Consider the following 17070-nt stretch of genomic DNA (forward strand, 5'->3'; position numbering starts at 1 on the left):
CAATAAAGTGTTTCATTTTTGGACACACATTGCCAAATAACTACTTGCTACTTGTTAAAAAAAAAAAAATGCACATTTTTGATGTAGCATTTGCATTATTTGCAGTTCTGGCCTGTTTTTTTTTTTTTTTTTTTTTTTTAACAAAATTAATACTTAATCTGCAATCTAACAACAAAAACTAAGAAAATATGTAAAATAACGCATAATAATCCTTCATATACAAATTTTAAAATATAGATTAATGGTTTTTTCAAATAAAGAACAAATTATAATTTTGAAATGCTACATATTTTTTGATACGGACATTTACAGTTCTGGCCTGTTTTTTGTTTGTTTTTACATGTTGACGTGTAAATTCATCATTTTTTCCCCATATTCCTAGAAGGAATGCAGTTTTGTCCTTGTGCATTTTAGCCACTACCAGTCTTCTTTTTTGTGTATTTGTGGAATTATCATATTTTATTTCTTGTCTGTGACTTAACAGAACATCTGTAAAAAAAAGAGTGCATTTGTAAAAAGGTTACTGTCAAACTTTATTTTTTTCAGCCTACTCCACAAAAACTGAAGATTTATCCGACTAAAAACATTTCTACTGTTCTAGATATTTTCTTTATTACAGTCTATATGATGTGAATTCCCAGCATCCATTCACTGAGCAGATAAGAGCTCCAGAGGAGTTTTCTTCCCATCATCCTCTGCAGGTGGAGCAGCGTCCTCCTCCGTGCGTCATGCGTCCTGGACTTTAAAAAGAGGCTCCGGTGGCGCGCAGTTATAACGGTCCAGGAGCATCGAGGAGGAAGGTTCAGATAAATCCACCACCGTCACCTTCAATCCACTACTCATCACTATTTTTCTACATATTTTGGAACTTTCCCACCAACTTCTCGGACTCTCTGCCCCCCTGAAGTCGTGCGTCCTGCTGGTTTCTGGATAACCATGGCGAGTTCCGGACTGCAGCTGCTCGGCTTCTTCCTGGCTCTGGTCGGGGTCGCGGCCACGGTGACCGCCACCCTCATGGTGGAGTGGAAGAAACAGTCTCAGGGCAAACATCGCGCCTACGAGGGCCTGTGGATGGCCTGCAGCGGCACCGACAGAACCACGTGTGAGATCCACGAGTCCCTGTTCAAACTGCCCAGTGAGTTATTTATTTTTTTTATATTATTATTATCTCTCCTCCAGGCGCTGCTTGTTGAGATACCTCCCACTGAGGTTACTATAATTAGACAGAGCTGCTTCTTAACAGTGGATTTACCTCATCCGGCTTCTTGGCATCATGGAAAGAATGTGGAAAGGTGGTTCGTTCAGTTTTGTTCTTGCCAGTCTTCTTTTTGTGTATTTGTTGAATTATCATGATTTATTTCTGAATATTTTCTGCTACTGACAGTGTTTAAAGGTTAAATCTGTGCAGAAAATAGGCTGTTTGGGTGTATTAAGTTTAGTTAAAGACAGAAAAATGATGCAATCGCTCACAGAAATCACACATTTGCTGTATATTCTGTAACATTTGTCCTCCTAAAGCTGAAGTCCAGGCCACCAGAGCCGTGATGCTGCTCAGCCTCCTGCTCTCAGCCATCGCCATGGTCGTCTCCACGGTGGGGATGAAGTGCACCCACTTCATGGATCGCATTCCCGACAGCAAGAGCACTACAGCCATGATCGGAGGAATCATCTTCATGGTTTCAGGTGAGTTCAGGCTGGAGTTTGGGTTCCAATATTCTGCTCCAAGCAACCAGAAAGATGGAGAAACATTTCAATTAGTTTATTACTTCATCACAGAAACATATTTGACAACTATTTTGATAAAAGTTGAATTATTTTTAACAAAAACGTCCAGTTTCTGCTTTTCAAATGTGTCAGGATTTGCAAAAAATTGTGAGGTAAAGGAGAGTGAAAGACGTTTTCCTGTTACAAAAATATAAAATTAATAAAGAGAATTTGAATCAAAATCAGCTTTAATGGCCAAATACATACACAACATACAAGAAATTTGGTTTTGGCTTTATACACTACCTTTCAAAAGTTTGGGGTCACTTAGAAATGTCCTTATTTTTGAAACAAAAACTTTTTTTTCCCAATGAAGATAACATTAAATGAATGATAAATCCAGTCTAGATTCTGTTAATGTGGTAAATGACTATTCTAGCTGGAAACAGATGATTTTTAATGGAATATCTCCATAGAGGTACAGAGGAACATTTCCAGCAACCATCACTCCTGTGTTCTAATGCTACATTGTGTTAGCTAATGGTGGTGAAAGGCTCATTGATGATTAGAAAACCCCTGTGCAGTTATGTTAGAACATGAATAAAAGTGGGAGTTTTCATGGAAAACATGAAATTGTCTGGGTGACCCCAAACTTTTGAACGGTAGTGTAGGTCAACGTTTAGCTAATATAGAGCAACTTTAGCTAATATAGAGCAACTTAAAATAAAATAGAGCAACTTTAACTAATATAGAGCAACTTTAGCTAATATGGAGCAACTTTAACTCATTTTTGAGCAACTTTAATATAGATCAACTTCAACTAATATCAAATGTAGCTAATATAGAGCAACTTTAGGTAATTTAGAGCAACTTTAGCTGATATAGAGCAACTTTAGCTAAAATGGAGCAACTTTAATTAAATTACCCTAAAAAGTTTGTTTTAATATATATATATATATATATATATATATATATATATATATATATATATATATATATATATATATATATATATATATATATATATATATATATATATATATATATATATACAGTAGTGCAAAATGACAGTTGCTAAAGTGAGAATATAGCGCAAAAAGCAAAGATTCACAGATTCAGGTGCTGGATTGAAAGAATTTGCAGGATTTAAATGAGCACATCAGTGATAAACGACATGATCTTCTTTCTTCCTTTAGGTCTTCTGACCATCATCATCACCTCCTGGTACGTCAAGATGATCGTCCAGACCTTCCAGGAGTCGCATCGTCTGCAGAGGTAACAACGGTCAGCCCTCAAACACCGACCTCCCGAACAAAACGTGAACCTGAATGTGTGTTTATTTTCTCTGCAGCTATGAGTTTGGTAAAGCCGTGTTCGTCAGCTGGGCCGGAGGACTCCTCACGATGGCCGGCGGAGCTTTTCTGAGCTGTCGGAGATGCTGCGGGTCAAAATCGTCCGAGTCCATCAGCTCCAACATGAAGTCCAACTACGTCTAGGGGGAGAAGACTGTTAAACATACTACCTACATTCATGCTGTAATGAACGATCTGATTTCTCGTGTGCACCGAACTGTCAGCTGGAAGGATGTGAAAGATTCAGTGTTTTTCAAAATGACTTTCTTACAATCACAGTTACACAAACTTATAAAGTTGTGACCCTATTTGTTGTACTTTCCATAAGAATTATTCCTTTTTACCTCTTCAGTTTCACACTGATTTGTTTGTTTGTTTATTTTATGTCTGAAGTTTTTATATTTTTGTCTGGTCAGGTTGTTTTTTTAATGTTTATATGATGCATTATAATATTGCAGTTTAAAAGATAACAGTAGGAACATGTTAAAAAAGAAAATAAAATTTTGTTCTTGATTCTGGTTTACCTTGTGTTCAAACAAATAAGATATGAAGCTTAATGGCCCCATATTTTACCCTTTTTTATCATGTTAAAGTAAGTCTGACATGCCACCATGATGCATATTTTAAGTTTAAGCTCAAAATACGACAGATTGTTACTTTAGTAGGTGTTGGGGTCATATTTCACTATATTCAACTCTTAAAATGTTTATTTACAGGTGAAAAAACAAAAATCTTAGGTGTGAAAACATGGAAAATTCTCAACATTTAGCCAAATAATTTGACAGAACTCCATTTGGGTCCCAAATAAAACATAAGTAGACAAACTTTTTCATTAATATTAATATCAATAACAGAAAAAAATCCAATAAATGTAATAGGAACATGTTAAAAATAAAATTATTTTGTCTTAGATTCTGGCTTATCTTGTGTTTAATCAAATAGAATATTAAGCTTGAAGGTCCCATATTTTACCTCCTTTTTTTGAAAATGAACGTGAGTCTCACATGTCACCATGATGTATATTTAAAGTTTCAGCTCAAAATACTGCAGATTGTTAGTTCTAACTTGCTTAAAGCTTCTGGTTTATCTTGTATTCAATCAAATAGGATATAAAGCTTAAAGGTCCCATATTTTAACCTTTTTTATTATGTTGAATGAAGTCTGACATGCCACTATGATGTATTTTTCAAGTTTCAGCTCAAATTACTGCAGATGTTTGTTCTAAGTTGCCTTTTTATGCTTCTGGTTTTACTCTTGGTCAACAAAAAGTGTCTGTAGCTTTAAATCCAAATGAGCTGCTGCTGACTCCACCCCTTTCAGGAAGTGAGTGAGGAAATGGTCACAGTCACAGTTTAAGGTACAATATTATGATGGTCTAGTTTGTCCCAGTTGTATGCAAACTGCATTAAACAGTTCAGAATTTGTAAAAGCAGCTGTATAGGAAGTAAAAGCACAACACACTACACTCTCATCGACTTCACTGACGTCACAGCTGTGATGTGCAGCTTGGTGAGGGCTTGAAATGATATAAAACACAATGAATGAGAAACACTGACCTGAAAGCACTATTTTTACTTGGAAACACTCACCACTAAAAAATGAACTGAATTTTGGACTCTTGCTCAGTTGATCACTTCCTTTATAGTGTTTAGCAAAATACCAACAGTCATGGAGGCCATGAACATCTGTGGATGTCCAACTGAAACAGCTCTACAAACGTGCAATAAACACACAGAACATTTCTTTTTCAGATAAACTTCCTGTAGTGGATTTCTTCCTTACAGCATTTGTATATCAGAATATTTCAGAATAATATGTACCGTATAAATTATATGAACTGATTTTGCTTATTGATGCAATGATGTGAAAGCATCTTTTTATCTTTTTAAAATCATATTATGCTTCAATCTTCTGAATTTTCTAAGTAAAATAAACATAGAGCAGATAAAACCTTAAGTCATCATCACATTTAACCAACATAAAGTTAGATTTGGTTCAGTTTAGATGATCTAGATTCCAATAAGACATCAGTGTTTACTGTGACATAATAACATAATTCACCATCTAATTACTGCAGATAAAACATAATGATGATGAGGTTCTCAGAGTAGAATTTATCAGAAAGGGAGTAAAAATCCATTTCCAGTGTTGCCCAATCTGAGTCTTGTATTTAAAGTGATGAGCAACTGCACTGCTTAGAAGCTGACTAATAACCAAGGAGATAAAAGTTTAACCCTGTTTTCACCTCATGTTAAAAAGGACAAAACAAAAGTAGCATGAAAACATGGGAAAATTACACAAAAAGACCCAACAATTACGCAAAACTGACAGAGAAAGATGAAAAAAATGACCAAAAAAAGTTGAGAAAATGACACAAAAAGAGGCAAAAATTGAACAAAATGACGCAATGAGACACACAAATAAACTTTATTTACCTTAAAAAAAACACTCAGTGAACATTATTTACCTAAAAAAAAGTTATTTACCCTTAAAAGTCTCACTAAATAAACTATATTTACTTAAAAACACACACAAAATAAATTTCAATTGCCTTAAAAACTATTAAAAAAAACTTTCTATACCAAAAAAAGACCTTTATTTACCAAAAACCACACAATTCACGTTATTTACCTTAAAAAATTATTTACCTTTAAAAATCCCACAATAAAGTATATTTACTTAAAAACACACACAATAAACTTCATTTACCTCAAACAACAATAAAACAAAACTTTCTGTACCTTTATTTATCAAGAAAAGACCCAATAAACTTTGTTTACCCAAAAAGAAAACATCCTGTGCCTTAAAAAAAAAAAAGTTATTTACCTCATTTATGTTTAAAACCTTCTGTTCTGACTCTGGAAACAGCTCAGACAAACCAAAGTGTTTCAGATAAATTAACGCCGTCTTTGATGAATTTACTTCTTCAGAAGGTCACTTTTTGCTGTGTTTCTCTGAAGCTTGAACCAAACACAAACATCTTTAATTAGATCAGTGTTCAGTTAAAAACACGACAAACAGCAGGAGTCATGTTGTGTCTTCGTCGGCGGATGTAAACCGTCTCTCACAGGACTCAAACTGATTGTGATCAAGTCTTCCTGAACCCTCAGAAAAAAAAGTCAAATGGGACGAAAATAGCGAAACAGACGGTGGATATTTTAGGAGGTTTTCATGCAAACCTTCAAATTCTCTTTTTCACAGCTGCTTGAATAAAGTTTTATTGGAAAAAAGTACATTGCACCAGTTTTGGACAAGGTTTAATCAACTTTAGTGTCATTTTCTGACACCTATTGGCCAAAATGCACCGACATGAACGTGAACAGACAAAAATGAGTCACTATCTTAACAAGAAAAGCACTCAGAGAGCGCAAGGCTGATCAGTTGTATCATTTACGACGGCTGAAATCTTTAATAAAAAACGACTTTGTGCTGAGTACAGGCGTGTGTTATGCATGTGTACGTTATGTACGGATACTGAATCGCGTGAAAATATGTAGTTGCCGGCGGGAACTGATGGGACTCAGAAACACCCCCACAATTTAATCAGCTGCTCCTTGGATCATTTCCGATGGATAAGTCCTGATAAGTCCTCAGCAGTGGATTTGTAGTAGGATCACAATCGTGATCGTCAGCAGGCAGCTGACGTAGCGTTCATTTGTTGTCATGGTTACAGTGACACCATGCTGCTATCTGGCAATGATACAGAAATCCTTAACAATCCCCTGGATCCAGACAAAAGCCGCATCACTGCCAAAATCCAATGACTTGGCCCTTGTGTCATTTCTGACCTTCCCTGAAAATTTCATTCAAATCCGTTTTTGAGTAACGTTGCTAACAGACAAATTGGACAGACGGACAAACGTACACTGATTGTCACATAACTCCGCCGCGTTCCTTGGCAGAGTAAAAAAGCAAGAAAATAACCTTCTTAAAATTTCCTTAACACCTTAAACAAGGTTAAACATGATATAGAGCAACTTTGACTCATTTTAGAGCAACTTTAACTAATGTAGAGACTTTAACTAATATAGAGCAACTTTAGCTCATTTAGAGCAACTTCAATGAATATAGAGCAATTTTAACTAATAATATAAAATTTGGCTAATATAGAGCAACTCTGACTAATAAAGAGCAACTCTGACTCTTTTAGAGCAACTTTTGCTAATGTAGAGCAACTTCAACTAATATAGAGCAGCTTTAATTCATTTTTGAGCAAATTTAGCTAATATAAAGCAACTTTTACAAATGTAGAGAAACTTTAAATTGAAATTGAACTTGCCTGGGTGACCCCAAACTTTTGAACAGAAGCGTAAACGACCTACATCTTTCTGCAGCAGTTTTTATTTATACACAGATAATTTTAGCCCCTTTATTCTAGCAAGAATATTTAAGTTTGAGCAATAATAAAACCCTGTGGACTCCAGGAACTCGTGGGCGGATCAAGCTTCCAGTTAACAGTTTAATCTTCTGGGTGGATGAGCTCCACCCTGACTGGATTACAGGAACACCTGTAATTCCACTGAAACAGCCCTGCAATAAAAACACTGCTGCTGTCGGCTCATGAAGTGACTCTGAGGACGTTTAAATCTGCTCTGTTCCTTTAGTTACTGTGAGGAATTCATGTTAAGTAGCTGCACAAAAAATGTAAAGTTTCAGTTTGGTGATAAAATCCTGTTTTTGCAATGAGTCTGACAAAAGGTTAGTTACATCCATCTGTTTGAAAGTGTGTTTTTTTCTGTAGTAAATGTTCATGTGTTAATGCAATTGTTTACCAAAAGTAGAAGCTGTGATCTCAGTACAGACATAAATACAGTATTTACAAGAGAACGTATTTATTGTTACAGTAAACAATCTGACACATCTGTAAAAGAGGAACAGCTCAGCAGAAGTATGTTCACTGTAAAATAATTTAGATATAATCGGGTTAACTGGAAGAACAGACAGGAGGTGTTGGGGGTTGTTGTGCTGTTGTTTGTTTACAAGAGGAGAAGTGGATCAGTGTCAGTGGCTATGAAAGGTTTGACGTTAAGGAAACAAACTGGAAAAACACTCACAGATTTCTGATGTTTAAGAGATGCTTTTTAAAATGTATTACTTTAAATATAAACATGTTTTTTTCTGTAAAAACATTTTCTGTATTTGACAAATGAAATCTCATTTCTGGAATCTGGAATGTTGCAGCAAAAACTTTTACAAAACTGTCAAAATAAAAGTCTGAAATGGTTAAAAAACAAAACAAAACAAAAAAAAACACAGAGTTTCGTTTTACATTTTCTCAGTTTAAAGAGCTTTTTCTTTATTTCACTTTAAGAAATGAGTCAGTATAAACACAATCTGTGATTTTTCTTACAGTTGAAGATAATTGGCTCAAAAATAATTTTAAATATGTCGAGACTGGATTCAATGCTAACCTTTATAGTAAATTAATTAACAAAGACACACATCAGGTTTCACATATATGTATTTTTCCTTAAACTACATAAAAACATTACAAAAAACAACAAGAGTCTCTGTGTAGTTTGAACCTTCCAACAATGCATCCAGGGAAATCTGAATATATGCTAGCTGTGTTTCTTGTGAACTTAATTTAATGAGTTGAGTTCAATTTCAATTCAATTTGTCACTTTAAGTCCCTTGTGATATTTTTTGTATTTGTTTAGTAGCATTTTTGATCTGTTAAAGCAGTTTTTATCTGATTTGCAATTAGGAATGTGTATGTGGATGGTTATATATGTCACAGGAGTGCCACAATAAAATATAAATAAATAAATAAATAAATAAGGAAATAAATGTGTAAATATAAAGAGAAATAAATAAATAAGGAAATAAATGTGTAAATATAAAGAGAAAAAAATAAAAGAATAAATAAATAAATCTGTTAAAAACAAGGAAATAAATGTGTAAATATAAAGAGGAATAAATAAAAGACCCCTCCCTGGGCTGCGACCTTATCATGGTGGAGGGTTTTGCGTGCCCCAATGATCCCAGGAGCTATGTTGTCGGGGGCTTTATGCCCCTGGTAGGGTCTCCCATGACAAACAGGTCCTGGGTGAAGGACCAGACAAACAGCAGCCCAGAAGACCCCAATGATGAACAATAACCTTGGAACCACGAGTCCCTTGCCCGGACGCGGGTCACCGGGGTCCCCCCCTGGAGCCAGGCCCGGGGGTGGGGCTCGATGGCGAGCGTCTGGTGGCCGGGCTTTTTCCCACGGGCCCGGCCAGGCACAGCCCGAAAAAGAGACGTGGGACCCCCCTCCAGTAGACTCACCACCCACAGGAGGGGCCATAGGGGTCCGGTGCCATGTGTGTTGGGCGGCGGCCAGGAGCGGGGAGCCTGGCGTACTGACCCCCGGCTACACAAGCTGGCTCTAGGGACGTGGAACATCACCTCTCTGGCGGGGAAGGAGCCTGAGCTGGTGTGCGAGGTTGAGAAGTTCCGACTTGATATAGTCGGCCTCACCTCGACACACAGCAGGGGCTCTGGAACCAGCCCTCTCGAGAGGGGTTGGATTCTCTTCCACTCTGGAGTTGCCAATGGTGAGAGGCGCCGAGCAGGGGTGTCAATACTCATTGCGCCTCGGCTCGGTGACTGTGTGTTGAAGTTTACCCCGGTGGACGAGAGGGTAGCCTCCCTTCGCCTTCGGGTGAGGGGACAGTTCCTTACTGTTGTTTGCGCCTACGGGCCGAACAGCAGTTTGGAGTATCCGCCCTTTCTGGAGTCCTTGGAGGGGGTGCTGGAGAGCGCCCCTTCTGGGGATTCCATAGTTCTGCTGGGTGACTTCAACGCTCACGTTGGCAATGACAGTGAGACCTGGAGAGGCGTGATTGAGAGGAACGGCCCCCCCTGATCTGAACCCGAGCGGTGTTCTGTTATTGGACTTCTGTGCTCGTCACAGATTGTCTATAACGAACACCATGTTCAGGCATAAGGGTGTCCATATGTGCACTTGGCACCAGGACACCCTAGGCCGCAGTTCGATGATCGACTTTGTTGTCGTATCGTCGGACTTGCGGCCGCATGTCCTGGACACTCGGGTGAAGAGAGGGGCGGAGCTGTCAACCGATCACCACCTGGTGGTGAGTTGTCTCCGATGGTGGGGGAGGATGCCAGTCAGACCAGCCGAAAGGCGAAGCTCTCAATTTACCGGTCGATCTACATTCCTACCCTCACCTATGGTCACGAGCTTTGGGTAGTGACCGAAAGAACAAGATCGCGGGTACAAGCGGCTGAAATGAGTTTCCTCCGCAGGGTGGCTGGGCTCTCCCTTAGAGATAGGGTGAGAAGCTCGGCGATCTGGGAGGATCTCAGAGTAGAGCCGCTGCTCCTCCGCGTAGAGAGGAGCCAGATGAGGTGGCTCGGGCACCTAATTAGGATGCCCCCCGGACGCCTCCCCGGTGAGGTGTTTAGGGCACATCCCACCGGGAGGAGACCCCGGGGAAGACCCAGGACACGCTGGAGAGACTATGTCTCTCAGCTGGCCTGGGAACGCCTTGGGGTCCCCCCGGAGGAGCTAGATGATGTGGCCGGGGAGAGGGAGGTCTGGGCTTCCCTCCTAAAGCTGCTGCCCCCGCGACCCGACCCGGACCAGCGGTAGAAGATGGATGGATGGATGGATGGATAAATAAAAGAATAAATAAATTAATAAAAAGGTAAATTTTGTCTTTGCTTTTCCCTTTTCTCTTTTTTCTTTTTATTTTTCCATTTTGTCATTTTCTTTTCTTTCTGTCATTGCTTTTTCCTTTTGTCATTGCTATTTCATTTGTCATTGCTTTTTCCTCAGTTCACCAAGTAAAAGCAATGACAAAAGTCTTTGCTTTTACTTGGTGGACTGAGCTGTCAATCAAATGGCTCTGGGCAGGGCTTTCTGTCCAGGTGGGTAGTCATACCTGATCACAGGATTCCTACCTGACGGCAGCTCCTAGCATGGCTGAAGTCAAGTGATGGCACCGTGGCGCTTCGGCTGATTCTACCAGCAGACACTGAAAGAACTTTGATAGTTCAGTAAGTTAACCCTTTAAGCGCCAAAGTCGCAATATTGCGACAAGCAACATTGCTGAACATAACAAGGTATAGCTGCAAATATGGTGCCTCATATAGTTACTACTTTACACCAGGAGATGGCGGACATCTGGAACTTCAATCTGAGCATCATTTGTGGGCGTGTTTTCATTCAAAGTTTTGGAGTTTATAGAGTTTGAAAACTGCCTCCCGGTCGAGGAGACGAGGGTCGCAGTCGGCGCGTAACAGAGCGCAAGACAGCGAGAGAAAACTCACCATTCTGAGAGGTTTGTTCACTGTTGACAATGTACTTCGTCAAGTAATGGCTGACTCAGATTCTGAAGAGGAATATTCACCCTCTGATGAAGATGTTCAGTCATCCAGTGAGACAGAAAGTGACGCTGCGTCTGTGCGTAACGGCAGCAGAGTCCGTGCGCCATGACAGTCCACAAGCAGCACATACTGGAGCCGATGCTTTGCTTCACCGTGTCCAGGGTGGCGTGGTGGGTGTAGCAGGGGTGGTCAAAACACCGCGAATGGTGAGGTGGGTAGCGGGGATGCAAAAAACCGCGGAAATAGCGGCAGACGCGGGAGAAAATGCACTGATAATAGCGGCGGAGGCCGCAGTGGCGTTCACGGCCCCGCCGTAAATGACGATGATGATGGCTGGGTTTGCTTGAGAGATGAGGAACAGTGTCACAAGTGGATCAGACATTTTGATGAGCCTGTTGGGTATCGTGGAGAAAGGAATCTGACAAATTCTGAACCAAGCAATGCCATCTTGATCGATAAACATCCGTGAAAGTTATGTAATCCATATGTCCGCCGCCTGGTGACGTCATAATATGCAAATTAGATGAGTGAACTTACTCCCTTCACAAACTTTGGGTCATACTGATGATTTTACTCATTTACAGTATGCCTTTATCTCTAATCATTTTCAAGTTACAACCTTTTGAAAAAGTGATATTAAAACTGAATATTTTATTGAAAAAACTGTGGTGCCTAAAGGGTTAATATTTATTTTCTTCTTGGTGCCAGTTTTAATGCACTTTATATACACCTGTAGTGTCAGATATAATGTGTTCCATACACTGCAGATGTCGATGGAGTTTGTGTCTGTTGACCAGAGAAGAGAGTTAGCATCCAGTAAATATTAGCTTTGATGTGAATCAGCGATGCTAACCGAGCTAGCTGCTCAGTCGTAGCCTGATTAAAGCTAACGTAGCATTAAGCTAACGATGTGTGGTAGGTAGGGCTGCCACAAATGACGAATCGACGAATCGCCTGAGCACGATACGTCATCAAAAGCGGAATTGAGCACGCAATGCAACAGAAATCACCGTGTGGAGCATATATTATATATGCACAATACAGCGTGGACATCCGCGTTTACGATACAGCGCAGACATCCGCGCTGTAACGTGCATATACTATATATGCACGATACAGCGTGGATGTCCGTGCGTGTTCCGCGCTCCGCTCGGACGGTGATTTCTGTTGCATTGCGCGCTCACTTCCGCTTTTGATGATGTATCGTGCTCAGGCGATTCGTCGATTCGTCGTTTGTGGCAGCCCTAGTGGTAGGACGGCCCAGTCCGTCTCCAGTCATGCTGTTTGTGTGTATTGGACCAGGTGAATAGTGTTGGAGCAGTTATCCTATGGCACCTTGCTTACTGGGCGGTGCCGTGCCAAGCTATATCTGGGAGAGGGCTGCGTATCTCCCATATGCATCCTCCTACCTCTTCCTGGAGCCTGAGTGTTGTATCGGCAGTGTGGTTTGTCGTGGCTGTGTTGGATCCACGTGGGTGTCTTGAGACGCTGGCTGCCGAGCATCCTCCGTTCACTTCTGTCAGGTATGTTCTGACGCGGTCGCTGCATTTCTGGGTTATATTAGCGACGTGTCTGATGCGCTTTCTGCTTTCTAGCAGAGTCGGCCTGTATCCTGGCCGAAGGCTGGGAGTTGGGCGTGGGTGGCCTCGGAGCCATGCACAATAATCCATGCGCTGCGTTGGATTCCTGAGGTAGGCTGGCTCGCTTCTGTCTGGTGTTTTTATGCACTTTTGTTGGGCTGCACACGAAACATGACTCTGATTTCTGATTGTTGTTGGCAGTTATCAAGCTGCATTCTTCCGCGGCTGCCTCCCCTGTTGCCTGAGAAGCTGCGCCTTCACTTCCTGGCGGCTCCACCTCTGAAGCGGGCCGCTGCGCTACTGCTGTTCTGTCTGTGGGTTCACCGCGGCAAGCACTCCGCTTGTCTGCAATTGTTTTACTATTATTGGTCTTTTTCAACCCTTGCGTGTGCCTGTTGCCTGGTACGTCTGGAGTAAATTCCTCTGGACGAGATTTGAGTGAAGGTTGCACTGCATGCGATGCTGTCTCTGTAAAGGAAATTAAGGCAGTGTAGGATTTAAAGCTGCATCAGGCAGACTGATCCTCATCAGCTAACCTATTAATATTTAGTTAATTATTGTTCTTTTTTGTATTATCATTAGTGGTGGGATGTGATTAAAAAAATTAATCTAATTAATTACAGGCTTTGTAATTAATTAATAGCAATATTTGATACAATAAGTGAAGTTTTTCAGTTCAAATAAAATTGTGGTTGACAGTTGAATCAATGAATAGACATATACGTGTTTATAATTTAAAATTTATTTTAAAAAAGGAAAATGGAACATATAGAAAAAAAGTGATTTTGATGACTTAAAGCCTGAATTTAGTTGTTTTTCCACTGTATGGCACATAAAATCAGCATAAGTAGTTCAAGGAGCTTCAGAAAGTTGAAAATCCAGAGATTCATTCTGTTTTCATCTTTTCTGGGTCTGATAAATGGTGTAATTTTGATGGTTCTTTTTATAGGAATATCAATTTGTAATTTTTTTATTAGTTATTAAAAGAGATATTTTTGTTGTTCAGGTTATTCCTCCTCCAAGGAGGCAGAGCGTCGACGGAGTAAAAACTTAAATCACAAAAATGTTTCATATATTTGGATGATGTTCATTTTGTCATTGACTATCATATGATAACGTTATTTCTTTTACACCGACAAATCAAAGATGAGATGGTTTTACCTTAGCTGACATGTTTCAACTGCAGTTGCAGTTGCAACATGAAGAAGAAATAAACCGTGTTCAATGAACACGGTTTATTTGATAGAAATTAAATGTTAATACATTTTACAGCACATAGTATTGAGGTGGCAATAATACGGCAGCAAAGTGGAAAGCATGAAAAAATTATGTTCTTTCCAGTGACATTGCTACAAAACACTAATAGAAAAAACATAATTGCAGTTTCCTCTTTGCTGCTGTGCTACTGCCATTTCTCTCCATTCAGCACTAATATCTACTGACATTTGATCTAAACTGGCTATGATCATTCCTTCAATGTCCCTGAACACGAATGAACAATGAACATGAAGAAGAAATAAACCGGACCATTTCATTTTTGGACTTAAACATACACCACAGAGAAGACGGCAGCATTAAGATCACAGTATACAGGAAACCTACACATACAGACCAGTACCTCCTCTGGACATCAGAACATCCCACAGCTCACAAACTATCAGTAGTTAGAACACTTTATGAATGGACCAGCAGCATAACAGACGATAAAGACAGACAGGAGGAGGAAAAACACCTCAAGAATGCACTCATACACTGCCAATACCTGATATGAGCCATAAACAAGGGAAAACAACAAGCTAAAAACAAAGTAAAAAAACAAAAGGAAACACAAACAAAACTCACACAATAACCGGACAATAAAAACAGACATAATCACCATCCCATATATCCGTGGGATAACAGATACAGCGCATAATGAAAAAACACAACTTTAGGTTCATTACCGCCACCTACTGGGCTGGAGTGTTCATCAGAGTTACCTGTGTGCCAGAAATGAGGGAACTGAGGAGGGTGCAATTAATCGCGTTATTTTTAACGCGATATTTTCGCGGTAATTAATTAGTCGACATTAACGCATTAAAGTCCCAGCCCTAATTATAATTAGATATTATTATTATTGGATATTGTGTTTGTTTACAGATTTTGGGATCATTTATTGTCATTTTATTATTTATTGTCATTTTCTAGCAATCTTGTGTTTAGTTATTTAGTTATTTTTTTGGTTTTGTAGATTTTCTTTTTTTTTCTGGTTTGTTGGGTTGACTGGGTGAGTATGTGTAAGTGGCATATGAAAGCATAATCAACCTTGGTGGTGACCTCCTGGGCCCCGCATAGTGTGGTATCGAGGCAGTTTTGTTTAGAGATCTATATGTATATATATATATATATTTTTTTTTTTTTTTTCTCCCTTTGCTGTTTTTGCGTCTTCTCTCTGGACAGGAGCTGTTGGGCCAGTGCAGCGAGTGGCTGACTGGTCCCCTACGGTGGTGGTCCCTTCACTCTGTACAGTAGTGCACTGGGCGTCCGTCAATGGTGTGTTTTGTTTCTTCACGTATGGTGTCTCGCATCAGGACCCTTCCCCTCCCCCTTTAGTTAGTCATCGCGGCCTGGTAAGTCCTTGGCCCTGTGCCTAGTGTTTGTATTTTAATAGCAAACTTAACTAAGCCTTGAAGGGGCCCTGGAGGATTGTGCAATATTGCGCCACTTACTACTGGATTATTTATTGGCATTGCCAGTAAGAGATTTTAATTGACAGATTGTATTTTTTAAGTGTTGTTAATAAATTCTATTTTGTATACTTTACTTTGGAATCATGTCAGTCTCTGGTGTTGTTCTTACCTGTGTGACCTTTTTTTGTCGGTGTTAGAGCGGTGGTCCCCCTCTAATAGATTTCCCTGGGGGTGAAATTCCCCCAGGTGGCGTTGTTGGACACTTGTTAACTAACAAAAGTAAATCTAACCCTCGTAGCCTTCCCACAGATGCTTGTGTTAAGTTTCATGTAAACAGCTGAAGTGAGTTGTGTCACTGTACTGTACATTTAGTTAATAAAACTGTCAGTGGAGATGCTGGTTCACATTCATGTAACGTTTAGAAAACCTAAATGTAATTAAAACAGTAACGTTAAGGTTCTGTGCTGTCAGTAGTCCTGAATATCTGCTGAGTCTCTGAAGTTAAACTAGAGAAAACAGTAAATCTACTCTCCAGTCATTAACATTGTTTAATGACTGATTTACATGATGTAGTACTTATTCCTGCAGTGTAGATTGGAAAAATAAATTCCCAGAATAGGACCAAAGTAATGATGAACACTACACTTATTACATTTCAATTGCAGAACAGAGAAGCTGGATAATAAAATCCTCTCCCCTAAAGCTGCAGGGACTACAGGCCTTTCTGTCTTTCTGTGCTTGGAAAACTATATGAAATAGGAAATCTTTCCAGGGTCACTTTAAAATGAACCTCTACTGTTGATGCAGATACTGTGACTTCTGTCTTCATCTCAGGTGTCTCATGTTCACTGTGACGATCTTCTGAGTGAAGCCAATAGAAGGAAAACTTCATCTAGTTGTGAAGAAGGAGACTGAATGGACGACATCCTCAGTGAACCACTTCCTGTTTAACTTTCACTTACAGAAGGACAGACCAACTCTTTCAGCTGTTTATTATTCTCTGTTTTTAGTATTCACAGGTTCCATTTATAATAATAATAATAATAATAAATTTTATTTATAAAGCGCTTTTCCAAAAGCTCAAAGACGCTGTACATAAAATACAATAAGATAGAACAAAACAGATAAAATCAGTAGATAGTAAACAAGTTCAAGATAAAATACAGAATCACTTAAGGAAAGCAGATCTAAAAAGGTGAGTCTTTAAAAGGGATTTAAATGTGGTGAGGTTGGTGCAGTCACGGAGGGCATGGGGGAGTGAGTTCCAGAGTGTGGGGGCGGCAATGGCGAAGGCTCTGTCCCCCCAATGTCGCCGGCTGGTCCTGTGCGGGATGGAAAGGAGGTTTGTGTGGGAGGAACGGAGATTCCTGGGGGGGGTGTAGGGGAGGAGCAAATCGGTAAGGTAAGAGGGGGCTAGATTATGGATGGACT

At 39.7% G+C, this 17070-nt stretch overlaps 1 protein-coding gene and 1 long non-coding RNA gene across 3 annotated transcripts; both read left to right on the plus strand.

The window, feature by feature from the left end:
* The first annotated feature begins 747 nt into the window (after positions 1-747).
* LOC111567219 (claudin-19) lies at positions 748-3569 on the plus strand. Its single transcript, XM_023268202.3, has 4 exons — positions 748-1135; positions 1519-1683; positions 2901-2979; positions 3056-3569. Exons 1-4 carry the CDS (start codon positions 937-939, stop codon positions 3198-3200), a joined length of 588 nt encoding a protein of 195 aa, XP_023123970.1. The 5' UTR covers positions 748-936; the 3' UTR covers positions 3201-3569.
* A 7389-nt stretch (positions 3570-10958) lies between these two features.
* LOC111567223 (uncharacterized) lies at positions 10959-16667 on the plus strand. 2 transcript variants are annotated; one of them, XR_008603354.1, is made up of 4 exons: positions 10959-11060; positions 12693-12913; positions 12989-13081; positions 13172-15772. It is a non-coding gene; the product is annotated as an uncharacterized LOC111567223 (long non-coding RNA). The 2 variants fall into 2 exon arrangements; XR_008603356.1 differs by lacking the exon at positions 10959-11060 and adding an exon at positions 16474-16667 and having other exon boundaries at positions 12574-12913; positions 13172-15579.
* The last annotated feature ends 403 nt before the right edge of the window (positions 16668-17070 follow it).

The sequence above is a fragment of the Amphiprion ocellaris genome, chromosome 2, assembly GCF_022539595.1.
Source record: "Amphiprion ocellaris isolate individual 3 ecotype Okinawa chromosome 2, ASM2253959v1, whole genome shotgun sequence".
Classification (NCBI taxonomy): Eukaryota; Metazoa; Chordata; class Actinopteri; family Pomacentridae; genus Amphiprion; species Amphiprion ocellaris.

Coding starts and splice junctions, on each gene's coding strand:
- LOC111567219 (XM_023268202.3), top strand. CDS start 937: ATGGCGAGTTCCGGACTGCAGCTGCTCGGCTTCTTCCTGGCTCTGGTC. Junction 1,136..1,518: donor GTCCCTGTTCAAACTGCCCA/GTGAGTTATTTA, acceptor GTCCTCCTAAAG/CTGAAGTCCAGGCCACCAGA. Junction 1,684..2,900: donor AATCATCTTCATGGTTTCAG/GTGAGTTCAGGC, acceptor TTCTTCCTTTAG/GTCTTCTGACCATCATCATC.